The following is an 18,351-nucleotide window of genomic DNA, read 5'->3' as shown; positions in this document are numbered from 1 at the left end:
CCTTCAGAGGATGTTTGCTAGATCCCCTCACCATGGGTCATACTGAACGATGACTATGGAAATGACCACAAGTTATTTACTAGAATCACAATTAGTAACCCATTTCATATCAAAAATAGACATGAGAAAGTATCAAAACAATTTTCTCAGTTGGATTAAAAGTTGGCACTCATGAAAGCTTCTAGAGTAGTTTAACCCCATTGATTTAAGCATAGGGGCACCCATGATGTATTTATGAAGCCTCCTGAATAGATAAACCAGAAAACCCAGAATGAGTGAACAAGGTGTCATTCAACAGAGGAGTTCTGGTCCATTTGCTTCAGCTAGGCTCACTGGACAGGCATGCTCCCCACTGAAGAGTATGGCTAGGCGGACATACTGATCTGTCCTCAAGTCCTCAGCCTGGATATACTCCACTAGTAAGTTTCACCCAAGAAATGTCCCCAGAAGACATACAGTTCCCCATCAGCATGCCCTCAGGCACACGGCATCCTACAAAGGAGACCACAGAACCTGCATGCTCAGACTCTTACTGTCCTTAAATAAGACCTATTCACTCTAAGCCTGCTTGTTGGGTTTCTGTGCTGTCTGGATTCCCAGTACAGTGGGATGGTTGAAACAAAGACCTCCCTTTCCCTCACTTAAGCTACATGAATGCAGATTATTTTGCTGCAGGGGTGTGGGCTGAAGTTCAAAACAGTGAGCTAAACTTTGAGCTCAGCTGCCTCCTGTCAGAAGCAAACAAAAGAAATGAAGAGTAGACAGAATCAGCCAGGAGAAGCCCCATTGGGAAAGGGCTGGATTCTACCCCAAAGAAGTGACCTTCTCTGCCTCCAGACAAAGTGTACATACCCTGATGGGCAGAGCAAGAACCCTCATAAATATGGAAGCCATTTGCTCTGAGCACTGGCATATCATCACAGCAGAACCCTGTCCTTCTGCAAGTCACTACAGACAGGTCAACCAAGCCCGAGGGACAGGTACACTAAGTACAGCAAGCAGGGGAACAAGGCAGTGTGTCATGAACAGCTAAGTGCCAGGAGCTTTCCCCGAATTCTCTGGGCTATGCAGTCGGTTTTATCACTCGTGCTTTGAAGATAAGAACATTCAGCCCCAGAGAAATTAATGACTTGCTGAAAACATCAGCTATGTTCTAAAACCTGTGCTTACTCGGGAGTCTGAGGCAGGGGAATTGAAAGTTCAAAGCTGTAGGGTGAGTTCCTGGCAAGCCTGGGCAACTTAGTGAGAGTCCATCTTAAACAGTTAAAGGGGACTCGATGTAGCTCGGTGGTGAAGTGCTTGCCCAACACACATGAAAACCTGGGTTCAATCCCTAGTACTGTAAAAATGAAAATCAAGCTGTGTGGTGGTGGCGCACACCTTTAATCCCAGCACTCAGGAGGCAGAGGCAGGCAGATGTCTGTGAGTTCAAGGCCAACTTGGTCTACAAAGTGATTTCCTGGACAGCCAGGACTACACAGAGAAACCCTGTCCCGAAAACAAAACCAAACCAAACAAAATTAAAATTAAGTTAAAAGCAATGAACTGGATGGGGTCTGCCATAAAGAGATCCCAAGTGCCAAGTCCCAAGGTCAGTGAGACATAGACCTTGGCTATAACAGCCCCGAGGCCAACCCCCAAACCAGGGGACCTGGGGTGGCAGAAAGTGCAAGAGCAGAGATGACTAGATTTCAGCTGAGCTCTGACGTGTTTTGACTCTTCCACAAGTCAGCTCTCTGGGCCTCAGTTTCCATTTTAAATGGGGTGAAAAATCACCTCTCTTCACAAGGCAGCTTGTGCATTGAGACGACCTTCTGAGAATCAGGAGGTACTGTAAGATCGGCACAATTCCTGTGTCACCGCTGGAGACCCGGAACCTAAATCCCACCTACAGTTTATTTTTACTACCAAGCCATTTCTCTCCAGAAAGCTCAAGATGCCAAATGATTAGCTCAGACCACAATGGTTTCTTAGCAACGCATCACCTGCGACTTTTTTTTAGTCAAAGTATAGAAACTATGGCAGGATTCCCTTCTAGTGGTCAAGGTAATGGCTGGACATCAGCCCGTTAGGAGGAAACAGAACTCTATTGGCCTAGGGATATGGCTGGGTGGTTGTGTACTTGTCTAATGTGGACGAGACCCTCAATTTGATCCCCAGCACTGAAACAAAACAAAACAAAACCACCTCATTTCATGTTATCCCATGAATTTCTAGATAAATGGAACCCCAACTTCAGACTCTGTTCTCAAGGATTCCAAAGACAAGGGAACTCAGTTGAGTGATAGCTGTGAATGGGGGACTGCATGCAAGAGTGGGTACACTTGTAAACACAAGCACACATTTGAGGAGCACAATCTACAACGAAGATGACGGGGTGGGGGATAGGGAAAGAAAGGAGGGGGGCAGGGAGGGAGAGAAAATGAGTTGTTGCCCCAAGCAGGCAGACACACCTTCATACTGCACTTCCCAGATGAAGAAACACTGCCAACGCTTACTGTCAACTCCCATCACCCTGGGGGAGGCTGTCTGACATGGGATTTCATGCAGCAACTGCAGCTTCATTCCACTACAGCTCACTACGCGCTTTCCCCGTCCCCCTCAATTCCTTAAACACAGGCTGGAAAAGAGCCCAAACAGCACCCCCTCACCTGGCATAAAGACAGCTCTGACAGTTGTGCCCTCATCCCTCAATCAGAGCATTGTCCTGAACTTGGCATCAGAGTCCCCAAGCTGGACTGCCGTGGGCTAGTCTCTTCCCCTCTCCAGACTGTCTGTGCAGGATGAGAGGCAGACATGGACCTCTGAGATGCTCCCATTCTAATCTGCCCCCTTCCAACCTGCCTGCTGCTCCTGCCTGATCTACCAAGCAGCCACCCTTCTTATCCGACTACAGCATTTGTTAAATGGCAATCAGAGCAATTCCCGGGGTGTAGAGAGGGGAAAGAAAGGACTAGAGAAGTCACGGGAAGAAACGAGATTCTGTATTTGAGCAACAGCCTCCCTTCCACACAGCAAAGCCACCACGACTGCATATTTGGCCAGCAGAGAAGAGCCGCAGACATGGGCAATAACTGCATTCCCAATTGACAATGCCCTTCAAAACATCCACACCAAAAACTGCCACTAGGCCCTGAGCAAACTAAGGGCCCCCATTCCCATGTCTCTCCCCTTACCTGTGACTGTCACAAATGCTGTCTGAAAATCCGGAGAGGAAAACCAGTCAAGTTTCTGCATCTGCTTGCCAGGTGTTCGCATTTCTCCTCATCTTTTCTGCTGCCATGGCAACCAAATGCAACAGGCAAAGCTAGCCCAAGACTATCAATGTCTGGAGACAAGGTGCTGGTTCTACCAGCAACTGATGGCAACATATGAGACTCTGACAGCCCAGAACCCCGAGGATGAGTGCAGGCTGGCCTCCTGAAGGGGGAGTGCCTTCTCCCCATGTTCACTCACTCTTATCTCTGGCTGCCAGCTTTTACCAACATGTAGCTGCAGGAAGAGCAGGAGACAGAATTGCCTAGCAGCAGGAGATTCCCACCTAAGCCCACAATCCTCACCAGCTTCAGCAGAGTTTTGCCCTGAAACCGGTTAAATAAAGCCTCTTCTGCAAAGGGGCCGAAGTTCAGTAAGAGACCGCCTACCTTCAGCAAGCTCAGATCTCTCTTAGAGCTGTCTTCAAACACCACTCACAACATTACCGGCAATTCCAGCCAGTGTTTTCTTTCCAAATACACAAGTGGGAATGGGAGGACAGATGAAACTCACTGGGCACAGGGAAGGGCAGGCCAAGTAAGGGTCCCCTGGGTGAGGACCCCCAAGGTAGCCCACATGCCTTGCAGCTGGTTGCTCAGCACAATAGTGGGTTTCTGAACTTCCAAAGCAAGTGCACTCTCTCTTAACCCAGGCCCCACCTCCACATGAAATGCTTAGCACAGTCTGGGGATTGGTGTACAGTCAGCTGCCGTCAGCTGCCGTCACTGCTCAGGAATGCTTCTCTCTTCCCCAAAGCTGTAGAGGCACCCGCACTGAGGAGAAGAAAGCATGTGCCTGTGCTTGAAGATCAGATATGGAAATCACATTCCTAGATCTTCCAAGTCCCTTGTGTGTAGGTAGACCTGTTAGCTACTGTGATGGTTAGCTTTAATGGTCAACTTGACACAACTCGCCTGCCTTGCCTGCCAGGAGAGTCTACATGTGGAGTTGTCTACATCGGGTTAGCCTGCAGGTGTGTCTATTGGGGACTGTCTTTATTAAGTTAACTACTATAAGAAGACCCAGCCCACTGTGGGCAGCACCATCCTCTAGGCAGGAGGTCCTGAATCGTATTAAGGGTGGAAAAATCAAGCTGAGCATAAGCAAGCAAGCAAACAATCATGCACACATTATTTTATCTCTGCTCTTGAATATATGTGCTATGACTAGCTGCTTGACTTGATTTCCCCATAACGACAGACTGTAACCTGGAATTATAAACTGAAATAAACCCCTTCCCCCACTAGGTTACTTTTCTGTCAGGATATTTTATCACAGCAACAGAAATAAAAGTAGGACAGCCACAAAGGGCCAGACACCCACTGATATTAAAGACATTCAGTGAGCATCAGAAAGAGGCTTCAGAAGGGCAGCCAGATGATTGGTCATGAGCGATGAGGCCCTGTAACACAGTGCTGGAGAAGGTTCCTACAGAAAGACAGCAGAGGAGGCTTGGTGTCTTTGAAGCAAGCCTAACATTACTACAGGTCAACTCTAGCTAGAATCTCTACACAACAGCGATGTAGCCCGCTCAGTTAGCACAAGGAGTACAGACTAGAGTTTTCTCCCTGAAGACCACTGAGCTGGGCAAAGATCTGCTTCCTCTCCTGTAGACCCCAGCTTTGTATTCCTACTTGATGCCTTTAGAGGTAAGGTTTACATACAATTGTAGCAAGAGAGTAGGATGGAAATTAGTCAAAATTAGCATATGAAAGAAAGACTGGAAATCCTCTCTATCAAGGTTGACATGCAAAAAAAAAAAAAAGTGAGCTATCCATTGACCCAAAGCCCACCATACTAAAATATACTAGCCCAATCCTCTGCACAGCATCTGCCATGGAGCCTTTGATCTGTTTCCAGCTCTGGCCTGTTTCCACACTTGGAAAAGCTTTTCTTCCTTAGTAAACTTTTCTGTTATTATCCACTATCTCTACCCAAATACTTGTTCATGGACAAAAACCTGGTTATTTCTGAAGGTAGCCTTGGCACCCAATCTCACCTCTAACACCTTCCCACCGGATGAGAAGTCCATTCAGAGCACAGCTAGTGTGCAAGGTGATGTCTCAGAAGAAAGGGGATTTTTAAGAGGCTATGATTACCACCACAGCACATCCCGCAGCATCTCTCCACACCCACATCCTCTCACCAGACATGCGAAGATGGAGAAATAAAACTCCTCTCACTTTGAATCAACCAATCCACTCCAACACCCTCTACCTGACCACAAAGCAAGCAAACAAACCAGAACAGCAGAAACAAATAGCAAAGCAAGTTGTGCTTTGAGTTTATGTCTCCAAGTCCTCAAACTCTGCCTAAGTAAAAACATAAAGAGATACTTACTCCTCCTCCTGAAGAATGAATTCACTGTTTTCTGGAGAAAAGTGCCCAGTCACAGGATGTCTGAAGGTTGTGGTCTGCTGGTTGTGGCTAGGGAGACAGAGAGATGAGAAGTCATGTGAATGAGGGGACAACAAGGACACCAAGAGATCAGTGTGCCTAGGGAGGGACCCAGGTCATCAAACATTCCTCAGGGAAGGAAGAACATGGCTGGCCTGGAACTCACTACACATGTAGCCCAGGCTGGCCTCAAACTCATACAGATCCCCAGCCTCTGACTCCTAAGTGTCCAATAGTTTTGTTTTTTTGAAACAGGGTATAGCCACATATCTTTGGCTGCCCTAGAATTTTTGTGTAGACTAGGCTGACCTTAAACTTTGGACAATTCTATCTCTGCCTTGCACATAGTGGGATTACAGTTATGTGTTACCACGTCCAGGAAAATACAATATCTTAAAGACATCAAGTTCTAATACACTGAAACACTAAGGAGAAAAAGTATCTTTAAGATAGTACAAGCTGATACAAGAAAGAAGGCAGAGAGGCGACACTCTCAACAGCTTCCCCACACTGATGCCAGGGAAAGAATCCCAAGAATTCACCACCCACCCAGCAAATCCTATCTTCTTAAAATTCTCCTCGCTGCACCAAATGTCTTCAGTTCACTGAAGGGATAATAAACGTATGGGCATGTCTCTGCAACACGACCTGCCGGTTCCAACACCCAGGCCTTCTACCACCCTTTTGAAGTCAGGAGGGGCTGCTTCCCAGCCAAGCTGACAGACTCGGTGGTGTGTAGGTGTTTTGTGTGTTGACAAAGACTGCCCGGAGCTTCAAAAGATGCCGAGCTGGCTCTGGAGGCTGCTGGGTTGTTTCACAAATAAGCAAATAAACGAATTTCCTTTTTCAAAAGAGAGTATGATGGATTTAAAAAGAATTTCCCAAGCACAAAATCATACTTGCTTTCAGATTTTTATAAAATCTAGAAACAAACTAACAAAAAGCACCTGTGGCATCATTATGTGTGGAAATCTCTTTCCAAGGTAGTTTGGGATTTATTTTTTGCCTTCTATTTTTAAAAAATGGTATTTTTTTTTAAAGAATTTTTGTTACTACATTTGTTTGTTTATAGGTGGGTGGGTGAGAGCACATGTGTGTGCCAGGGCACACAAGTGCAGGTCAGAGTGCAACTTTCGGGAGTCACTTCTCTCCTACCTTGTGGATGAGTCCTAGAGATTGAACTCAGGTCATCAGGAGTAGTGGCAAGTGCCCTTAACTGCTGAGCCCATGTCGGCAGAGACTTTCTACATATAAAAATATGTTGCAGGTTGGAGAGAAAGCTCAGCAGTTAAGAGCAATGGCTGCTCTCCTAGAGATTCTGAGTTCAATTCCCAGCAACTACACAGTGGCTCACAACCATCTATGGTGGGATCTGATGCCCTCTTCTGGCATAAAGGCGCACATGCAGACAGAACACTAATGTGCATAAAATAAATAAATAAATCTTTTAAAACAAAAACAAAAAATGTTGCTCTTTCAGTTTTTATATTTGATATTAACTTTCTTTTTTAAAAGATCTTCAAGTCAATGTACAAAGTAAAGGTTTCCATCGTGGTTTGTTTTTACTACATCTAACTCCCACAGGAGAAACACTTTGATGCAGATACCTTCCTTCATCTGAATTACTGAGTAAGTCTAACATATGGACATAATCCTTTTCATACAACTTCAAAATACACTGCCTGTGTGTGAGGCGTTGCTGTGGATGCAGGGACCCAGGGCAACAAAAGCATCCCTACTCCCCGACTCCGTGGTACTTCTGTTTAGACTCCGATACTCTTCTAATGCTGGATATTTTAGGGGTCCCCTCCCATTATAATCAGCAACTTTGAGCATTGATGCCCCTTTGCCCCAGTTCAAATTATTTCCTTGAGTTAAAGCCTCTGAAGTAAAATTACTAAATCCAAGGGTATGGGGCCCTTTTTAAAAGCTCTTAACACAGGCAGTGAAGAGACTTTTTGCTGTCACAGCCAATAGGTCATCTCAGTTTAGTGATGTTAAGATGTTAGCTTCACCCCCTAATTGAGCACTGAGCCTCTCTGGAGATTAGCGTATCAACATCAGCACAGCACACAGGTTAGGAAGACAATCACTAAAAGCCCAAGACTTTCTTTACTCTGTCCTGGTGCTCAGTGATGTAACCTTAGCACCGGTAGCTAGAGCGGCCCAGGTCCTAACAAGCCATCAGACCAGGCTGCTTGCTAACTGACCCAGCCGCAGAGAACCACCCCTAACAAACCTTCAGTCATCCCAGAACAGCTGGCCTCTCAATTCCCGTTCCTATTCTTGAACCAGCCCACAGGATCCTATGACCTCATCTGGCAGGCAGCAGCCCGGGCTTCCCAAAAAGGCAGCTTTCCAGTTAGGATGGGAGCAGCCCCCTGCAACACCTGTTTCAGACAGCCTTGCATCACATTCAAGGGTTGGGCCTTATTTGCACCTAGCTATTTCAGAGTCACCTCCAGGAAGCTTGAGAATGTAAACTCTGGGTCGGTCCCATTTGCAATCTGGTGGGAAAATGCCCTGCTCAGAGAACAATCAAGTAGCAGCGCCATCACTTCTAGAATTCAGAAGCACGTTACAGTCTACAAAACATTTGCTCACACATTCAGCTATCAGCACACCAGCTCCACATTCTGTAAGAGAGAAAACTGGGCTGAGAAGGTGAGGGGTGTGCACAAGCCAACTTCAGGTAAGAATGTTGAGACAGGGCCTGAATCTAGGTTGTTTGTGACTCCCATGCCTTCTACATGATCAGAGCCTAGTGGCTTCCTGATTATGGTTAGAATGCCCTGCAGGCAAGGCATCAGAAACACAGTGCCACCTCCATCTACTCCTTCATCTCCCTTGTGTCCAGGCCAAAGTTCTGAATGATACTTGTATGGCAATCAGTATCTCCCAAGCAGCCTCTGTTCCTATCATAAGGTCATCTGATGGACCCTCTGGTAGAACGGAGCACAGGGCAAATCTTTTATGTGCCTGGAACAGATCTAGCAGCCAGTGGTCACCTTTTCTACACACAATGTCAACCCCAAGGGCAACTGCTCTGCTCCCTATCCCCAACTCATGTCATCACAATAAACCCAGAGTCCCGGGCTCATGAATCCAGAGCTATAAGGTGCTGGCGCTTAATTCAAAAGTGCAAGTGCTCTAACATTAGAAGGAAGATGAGTTCAGCGGACGAAAAAGAATTGTTGCCTGGCCACACCTAGAGCAGCCCTCCAAACTCCCTCCCCTAATACGCATGCTGCCCTCGATGCCAACAATGCCATCCTCAGCATCAGCCTTACCAGTTAGTTTCCAGCTGCTCACATTCATTATCCAACACTCTCAGGTAACCATGGAGGTCAGAGACACAGATCATGTTATTTCCATGATAGAAATAAGAGAAATAAGGATCCAGATTATGAGATATTATCAGAATTTTAAAAAACAAAATAAGAGGACATAACCATTGGGAGAGGAGACGGACCCACAGGGATGAATGCAGCCTGAACACTGGGGTCCTGAAATGTCATCACTTTTGACTGGATGTACCCAGCTTGCTCCTGGCAAAATTTCCAACTCAGCACTCTTTGAACAAAAAGACATGGGTAAGGTCCCTAGGCTACACCATTCAACCTTAATACCGGTAGGGTAAGTACCTGTTGTCACCAGGCCATTAGGGAGAAAAGCGAGCCCACAAGAGGTAAACAACTTGTCTGCAGACACAGTCAGCTACTGTCCTCCCTTACAGCTCCAGGCCACCACTGCCCAACGAAGGCTGCCTGGTACAGAAGCTTGGAGACTGCAAGTCCAGTCATGCTGCATTCATTGTCCCTCTTTGGCCCTGAAACTCCAGTCTGTTTCCTGATCCTAAAACCCACAAAGAGTCGCATGTCCCATCACCCTGACTCAAGAAGCATTTTGCAGGCCTGTACCGACACATCCCTGAAAGACCTGTCCTGAAACCTGACTTCCCACCTTGCTCCTCAGTATGGCAGACACGGCCAGGCTGGGAGCCAGGCGGCTGGGTTCAATGGGATAGAAACTCTCCTCACACAGGAGTTTCTGCTTCTCTTCAGGCTACTGAAATTAATCTGCCAAGTGATTTAAAACACAATCCAGTCTTCTTTTTCAAATCCCACTCTTTTCCCCAGAAGCGGCCTCTCAGAAATGCCCGGCAGCCAGTGCGACCTGGAAAGTACCAAGAAGCATGGAGGGAAGGCAGCAGGAAGAGCAAGCACCCAGGTAAACAAGCACACCTTCACAAAAGCCCTGGGCTGGGACGGACCACAGCTGCCCCAGAGGGCTGACAGAAAACACAAGAGCCTTGATAACAGAATACAGAGGACCATGGAGAAGAAGGAGCTGCTCACCTGCACCACAACACACGGGGCTGGTCAGAATGCAAGGGCCTGACAGCTTCTTGCAAAGTTTTGGGAAGGTGAATTTTTCATTCCTATAAAATGAGCACAGACTGGTGTGGTGGCAAAGCCTTTAATCCCAGCACTCGGGAGGCAGAGACAGGAGGATCCCTAAACTGGAGGCCAGCCTGGTCTGCAGGAGCAAGTTCTAGGGCAGCCAGGACTACAAGAGAATTCCTGACTTGAAAAATTAAAACCAAAACGGGGGGGGGGGGGGGCAGTGACTTTGATTAGTTAAACATAAAAGTTCCAGCTATTTATCTAGCAAATTGATTTTTTATTGATTTTTTTTAATGCAGGGAGCTCTGGAAAAGCTGTGAAAGACACTTGACAGGAGGACAGAGCACACCGCTGAGTGTGGCTTTCTGAGGGTTGTGGCACTGGTATGTGGAGTGTGACAGATGTGCTGTCAGCCCCAGCTCTTATCTGGTCCTAGCTATAAAAAGAAGAAACAACCTAAAACGTAGGGAAAGCATCCGGCCAAAGTCAGAAGAGGGTCTCATCAAGCACACTGAGCAGTACCTGTCAGTCTCCTGTCCCCAAGCTTCCAACCTTCCCCTGCTTCCCAGAACACAGGAGAAAGCAGTCGCCCTCAGGCTAAGGCCACCTTGAGCATCGCCTCCAGCCTTCTTAAGGCGCATTTTATCTTTGTGCTCTTTGTGTTTCAGCAGAACTAAGGATTGTGGGTCACCTAATAGTGCCCCAGAAAGTGCTCAAAACTGAAAAGTGAAACTCCACAAATGAGAAGAATTTGCCTTAACTACATCAGCTCTCATCTGGGCTCCTCAACAGAGAGGTGTAATCAAGAGTAGAAACCATCTTCAAGGGCTAGGGATGCCTCTCGGGAGACAGTGCTTGTTGAGCATGCACAAGGCTGTAGATTTAATCCCCAGTGCCATGAACAGGCTACGGTGGCCCACACCCAGCATCCCAGCACCGAGGAGGTGGAGACAAGGTCAGCAGTTCAAAGAGATCCTCGGTCACATATCATAAGTTCCAGGCCAGCCTGGGCTAGATGAGACTGTATCAAAAGAACAAACAGTATCTTCAACTTGCCAACATTTCCTAAGCTCCTTTTATTTTATTTAGCACTTTTACTAATTTGTTCACTTAACAGGAAGTGTTACCTTAATGTGGCACTTCTTAGTAGGCTGACAATCTTATGAGAGTGGTCTTTCAGGTTTGCAGATTTTTGAAGATTTCAACATTGACAACAGCTCTCACCACACGGCACTCCCCTGCCAGCCCTTCTTCCTGGAGCTTGGGAATCAGGCCTGGATGGTCCAGCCAGCCTATGGTCCCATCCTGTCCCCAAAGGGAAGCTATCCACTCAATACTAACCTATCTCTTTCAACATGTGCCCTGAGTAACCAGTCAGCCCAGAGCTTTGGAGCCGGGGCTGGGTTCAACTAAAGCAAGCTTCCTCACCTCTCTAAGCCACGGCTCCGTCATTACAAATGCGATTTGAAAAGGTTCCTAAGAAATTTAAAGAGGGGATAAAAAAGGGGCATACACACTTAAGCACATAGATGGCATTCAATATTTGTTTAACCTGACTGAGCCTTGACTATGGCAACAACAAACAGACATCTAAGTTTTAACAAAGGGAGAATAAGCTGTCTTTGCCCCAAACCAAACTTGTCTAGTACCAATGTCCTCAAACACTGGAGGCATTCTCTGTTCCTGCTATACCTTAACTTCCTCTTGTGATATGCATGTGAGCTCTCCTGGCTTCTTCTCAAAGATGCTCTGCATTCACCCTCAGCGCTCCACCATCTCCACCCACTTGCCTCTGGCCCACATACCACCCCACCCTCCCCACTCCCATACTAGGGACTGAACCTAGGGCCCTGGGAATGTGAGCAAGTGCTCTATCACAAAACTAGATCTCCAGCCGCCTTTTTACTTTTTACTTTGAGCCAGGGTCTCACTAAATTGGCCTTGAACTCACTTTGTGGTCTGGGCCGACTTTGCAGTTGCAATCCTCCTGCCTCAGCTTCTAAAGCAACTGAGATTACAGCCTTGCAATCACCAGGCTTAGCTTTTATCTCCTAAGCACATCCTTTGCTTTTATCTCAGCTTCTGTGACTTCCCTGGAAGTTCTCATGGGTCTTTTAAGATAGGTGAGATCATGACAACCCCCTCCATTAAATACTGGAAGCATGACACCATCCAGAGTGAAAATAAGCTCCTTGCCTTGGCTTAGAAAACCCTAGAAGAGGGGCTAGGGTTTGAAGTCAGGTGGCAGTGCTTGCCCAGCACTCACAAAGCCCTGGGTTTCATCTCCAGTGTCACATAAACTGGCATTGTGGCACACACTAGGAGAAGCAGGAGGCGCAGAAGCTCAAGGTCATCCTCGACTACAAAGTGAGTTCCAGGCTACCCTGGGCTACACTAGAATCTATCTCATAACAAACAAAACCTCAGATGACATGAGCCCTACCTAGTAGCAACCTCTTCATATACTGCTCTGTCCCTGCCCACCTCATTTCCTGAACACCCAGGTCTTTCCTACTTGGTAGCCTCTGTCCTCTCAGGCTTCACGCTCCTTGCCTGTGTCCATGGAGCTGGCACCTTGTCCTTTAGACCTGGGCAGGGCTATCACCACCTCAGCCCTTCCCACTGTCCCCTCACACCGCATCAGCCTATTTTAGTTATAACAGCTGTAATGTTTCTCACTTACGTGCACGTGCGATTACTGGGGGTTTCTTTGACTAGCATGCAGTCTGGACTGTCTCTTTACTACTATATCAGTTTGGAGAGGTGTCTGGCACCCGGGAGGTGCTCAGAAGTCCCTTCTGACTCAATGTATGAAAAAAATTAAGGAGGTTCTGACCTTCAAGTGAGCCGTCCAATGAGCTACCTAAGCCTGCAGAAACCAGAACTCAGGCCACGGAGACAAGAACCTAACAATCACTGGCCATCAAATGTAGCTGCCTTCTACTGGCACGCCAGAAGCCTCTTCAGGTCCACAAGAGAAGGTTAATACCCTCAATGCAGAAAGTAATGAACCAAATGCTGATCAGAAAACTGCTGAGTGATTAAGAACACATGGGGTGGGGGTGGGAGTATGAACTAGACAGAAGGTGGGGTTAAGCTCATAGTTCAGGGATAGCTATAAAAGCTCTTGCATTGTTCTCTGCCCCCCACAACTAGTACTTAACCTCCAGTCTTCACCACTTGCCAATCCTCGGTTCCTTGGGGGCTGGCTCCTGTATTTCTTGTGTTTTACCTAGAGCATGGCAACAGGGATGCTCATGTGGGAGGCACCCAAACTGTTACCTTGGGAATGAGCACCAGTCACCTTCAGCAAGAGATTGTGCAAAGCCTATCAACCCATCACAAAGCCCCAGAGACGGGTGAGTGGGCCAGGGCTCCCAGGCCCTGACGAAGGATCCTATGCTAGTGCTGGAAGTACCCACTATCCCTGGGGAGCCAGAAATATAGCAGTGCCGGGCTACAAGCACCTGCACTACCCGCACTACCCACATCTGGCTTACACTCACCCCAAACTAGGCAGCAACTTGAGTCCAGCCAAACTCTGGGGCCGCCACCTGAAGGATGCTCAGGTACTGCCTTTCCTGTACCAAAAGGCACGGAAGGAGTGGAGTCTGAGAGGGTCACAGCATGACTGCCCACCTTGGAAAGAGGTAGCTCTGTCCTTCTGTCTCCTGGATGGAGCAAAATGATGACTTCCAGCATGATCTAGAAAGCTCTCTCTCACACAGGCTATAGGTTTTACAGATCCACTCAGTGGCTACTCCATTTGTAAAATACCTCTTCCAAGCAAGTAACCTGACTGAAGGAAGCCTGCCTGCATCCCAGATCCCACAAGGGGTTGCATACCTAGAATTCCACCTGTTGAATAGGGAGTTGTAATTTTGGCTTCCTGTGATCATGAATGAAAAGATTAAAGGTAAACTCCTACTAGAATGAGGAAATCAAATGCAGACAGCCCTTCCCCTTTTTGAAGGAAGTTTTCAGAGAAACAAGGTAATAGAAGCCAGTATCAGCCTTGTTAGCAGTGACTCCTCAACCTCTCAGGGCTCTGATTTCCTCATCCTGGGCTCCTCATTGCAGAGGCCACCCAGGCAGATCAGATTGGACACAGCCTGGAGTTCAAACCTCAGCTCTGCCCCACGAATGCATGGCCTTGAAGGAGTGGGTGAGTGTTGGGCTTATCTGTAAATGGAGGAGATATTCCAACTCTTCAAGCTTCTAAGGAGGCTGTAATGCCAGGGCCTGGGCAACACTTCCTCATGTGGGGCCTGCTGGGCTTTTCCTTTGTTAGCTCTAGAACTGCTTTTGGGTGTCCTGCCTTGCTCTGCTTTACAACTCCAGTAGGACAAGCCTGCAAAGACAGAGACTAAAGCACAAACTTTCCTCCCTTTGAGTTAAGGTACACAAAACCCCAGGTCCCCGTTAACATCTATTTAAAGAACTCGCCTGCCAGGCAAAGCAGTTTCAGATCAGCAGGCACAGTCCCTCAACCACACCCTTGTCCCTCAGAGGGTCTGTCTCCATGGTGCAGAAAGTACAGACCAAGAAAATCCACCTCCCCCACAGGCTGGGCTCAGCCAGGGACACAGAGCCTACAGGAGTACTGAAATTACAGGGGAGACATTTTCAACCTCAGAATGCCCGTTTATAATTCCATTCAGTGCTTTCTTCCCTAAACCAGTGCCTCGGCAGCCACTTGAGAACACAGGGCCAGGTGCTACAAGACTCACCCGGGGAGTAAGAACGTTTTAGGTGACTGAGGATCTTCTCAAACTCCTACCATCCAGCCAACCCCAGTCAGAAGTTCAACAACACTACAGGTAACTTAAAACATTATCTGCCAACAGGATACTGTTCATAAGAATATGAGGGAGATAAGAGTTCAGGATACTTTTGTCCTACTTTTTCCTAATTAAATGACATTCTTGCTGAGTAATGGCACTCCTGGCATTCTGAAACTTCAGGAACCAAAATATATTACACACTGACTCTTTACAGACCCATCCAAGACTCACCTGCTCACTGCTTGCAGACAGGCCCACACTCGCTTTGAGCCCCATGTTCAGAACTGTGTCTCTCCTGGTGGTAGTCTGACGAAATCCACACTCAGCTCAGGGCAGACAGAGAGGAAGGCTCCCATCTGCCTGCTCTCTCTTTCTCAATTTCAGTTCTCCACAACTGCTCCCAGGTGTGACAATCCAGCAGCCACGCTGTTCCTGCTCATTCATTCTCCTTCCTCTCCACACCCCAAGCAAAATCAGGCACCAGGCAGGAACACAGCTACAGCTCTGAGTCACCACCCTCTGTGGCCCAAGGGAATGAGGATGACTGGCTGTCCACATCCAGGCCAGCACTATAGGCTGTAGGTCCCAATGTGGTGTTGTTCTTGGAGCCTGTGAGAGAGGTTGGCTCCCTCTAGTATCTGGACACAGCTTAATGGCTAGCCCTGATGTCAGAAAGAATCATCCAACTAGTTTCTTCCATCCTGCACTGGGTTAAAATCAGCCCTGAAACCAAGCCTATTCCCAGTGGAGAAACACCACTACCATATCCACCTACCTCGAAGTAAAACTCCAGGATTCTTTCAAAACTTCCTGGGAATGGATAAGGCTCTTTCAGGACAAATTTTAACCAGGAAGCTTTCACTGCCAAAAGAGGTAGAAGGAGACAGAAAGGGAAACTAAGATACTGAGGTCACAGACCAACAGTGGCTTTTTCACTGTCACCTACACGGGTCTGCCCATCACAAGGTGGGTGACACAGCTCCTCGAGGTTGAAGGGGAGAGGGAGATGCAGGTTGTTACTCAGCTGCATTCTAGAGTTTACCACAGTGCTGGCACACACTAGGAGCTCAAGATACATATACTGAGAAAATAAATAAATAAAGGGGACTTTTGTTCTCAGTCTATTTAGGATGACAGTTGGGCAATTTTTCTAAACTTTGTATCTGTTATTATTTTCAACACTTTGGTAGTGAAACCTGAGTTGTTGCCTTTTTTAAAAAAATTGTCTTAAAAGTCTTCCAAATTGTAACACAATGTGAGTCTGCCACAGCAAAATGAGAGTGAGTGACCAGCTAAAGGAGTGTCAGTTCCAAAGGAAACTCCAGTTCCCTAAACTCCAAAAAGCAGTCCAGATATCCAGAGATGGGTTCAGCCTGGACTACAGGAGGATTTCTGGAGGTTAGATAAGAGCCAGCATTTCTCAGGAACTTGTGAAGCCAGTTCCAATCTGCCAAAGGAGTCATTTCCCTTCCTACTGGCAGAAGGGACAAATGGCTACCTATGGTGCCTATCAGCATACCAAAAAACCGCACTCTGGCCTCCAGGCTCCCTCTATATCACAAGTACCTAGATCTCACCTCTTCCAGTTAACTGGCTTCCCTCCCACCAGCTACACATTCTCCTTATAACCCTGCTATTCCGCTATGCGTGCTTTTGAATGTGTGTGAGTGTGTGTGTGTGTGTGTGTGTGTGTGTGTGTGTGTGTGTTCTCTCTCTCTCTCACTCTGCTCCTGCTTGTCTGTGTTTTCTCTATTCTCTATCCCCTGCTGTCCTCCCCTCTCTCACAGACAGCCCTGGCCATGTCCAGTCTACTTCTTTCTCTCTCTGCTCTGGACTCTTCTAGATGCCTCTGTCTGTTCTCTCTCTTATATCTACAATACAACTTTCCCCTTAACATGGAGTGGTCACATCATCAGTTTACACAAGGATCTACTGCTGGCTGCTGGTGGAAGAAGAACATTCTCTTTGAGGGGGCTCCAGTGGACAGCCCAGACCCATCCACTGACAGGCAGTACTAATGGGACTAAGTGGGTCATCGAAACAAACAACAACAAAGACATTAAGTTGGGAGGGTACATAATGGAGGGAATAAAAGGGGAATTGGAAGACAGAAATAGGAAGTAGATATGATCATATTTCATTGTATACATGTATGAAATACTCAAAAATAAAGAAAAATATTTAAAAAAAAAGAATGAGTGAGGAGCCATTCTCACAATTGTCTTTCCTAACAAAATAGTTTTAACTACAAAAGAGACTGTAATTAATCACAAATTAACTGTTATAAAGACTGAATTAGCTGGGGGGTGGGGTGTGTGTGTGTGTGTGTGTGTGTGTGTGTGCACACCTTTAATCCCAGCACTCAGGAGGCAGAGGCCAGCCTGGTCTACATAGTGAGTTCCAGGACAGCCAGGACTACACAGAGAAACCTTGTCTTGAAAAAAACAAAACAAAACAAATAAACCTGAATTAGGCTTACAAGCACAAACCCCATATAGTTAATACTTATTTGGTCCTACCGTGTGGTTAGCACTGTGTTCTTTGGGGGATAGACAATGATTACTACATAATCTGCCGCTTGGTACAGGCACTGACACCCAACGGGTCAGATAGATGTGGTCATTTGTGCCATACACCCAGGTTGCAGCAGGTGTCCAATGTAAGCACAAAGTATGACTACATCTAGAAATCATGCTGTAAGGACAACAACCTTTGAAGGTAGTACTATTTCCATTTTACAAGAAATGAAGAAGAAATCAAAGCAGACAGCAGCCCAGAGTCTTTCTACACCCACGGGACCAAATTTCAAGTTCAAATTAGTACAAAGTGGGGGCTTAGTCTTCCTGCTTACTCTTCAGGCAAAGGCCATCTCTGGCCCCAGTGGGCCTGATGCCAAGGAGCCAGTGGAGGAACAGGAAGTGTCCTGGGCTTAGTCATCAGGTACCAGACTTAACCCTCCATCACCAGCAACACCCTAACAGAGATCAGTGACAGGTATGTGAGAGCCAAAAAGGGCCACAAAGACTGTCCACAACTCTGCAATGGCCCTGCCTCCAAAATCCCTGGCCCTACTGTCCTTGCTGTCAGACCAGTTGTGACGGAACTCAGGTTTCTTTTAACCCTGCTTTTGTATCTCACCACTCCATACCCCCAAGTCCTGCCAGTCCCCCAAGTCCACCATCCAATCACTGTGTTGTTCCCACCCTGAGTGTGTCTCCCACTGTTATCTTCCCTGATAAATTCTGTGCAACCTTCAAGGTCTCTTTTCTTCCAAGTGGCCCTTCCTGGTCACCTCCAGCCCCTCTGACTCCTGAAGGCTTAGACTAGAGTGGTATATTTCCCAATTCCTATTTGCTTTACAAAACTTCCTCAAGAGCTGCATATTCCAGAAGGATTATGAGCCAAAGCACAGCTTCTTTTTCTTTTCCTGCCTCCAACCCAGTGTTGAATCCTGGTGGCAAATACTTGTGCCAGATAGACAGACCCCTGTGTCATCATTGTTGTTTGCA

The 18,351-nt window shown here is 47.1% G+C and overlaps 1 protein-coding gene across 2 annotated transcripts in view; it reads right to left on the bottom strand.

Annotated features, from left to right (window-relative positions):
• Positions 1-18,351, bottom strand: part of Plekha7 (pleckstrin homology domain containing A7) — a 191,768-nt gene that overhangs the window by 63,762 nt on the left and 109,655 nt on the right. For both annotated transcript variants that reach the window (XM_059268390.1, XM_059268399.1), the window contains exon 4: positions 5,596-5,682. In XM_059268390.1, the coding sequence (XP_059124373.1) occupies positions 5,596-5,682 (87 nt within the window). The remainder of the gene's footprint in view (positions 1-5,595; positions 5,683-18,351) is intronic.

Source organism: Peromyscus eremicus, chromosome 1 (genome assembly GCF_949786415.1).
Source record: "Peromyscus eremicus chromosome 1, PerEre_H2_v1, whole genome shotgun sequence".
NCBI lineage: Eukaryota > Metazoa > Chordata > Mammalia > Rodentia > Cricetidae > Peromyscus > Peromyscus eremicus.
Note: the sequence above shows the minus strand (reverse complement) of the source record. Positions and strands in the feature narration are given on the sequence as shown.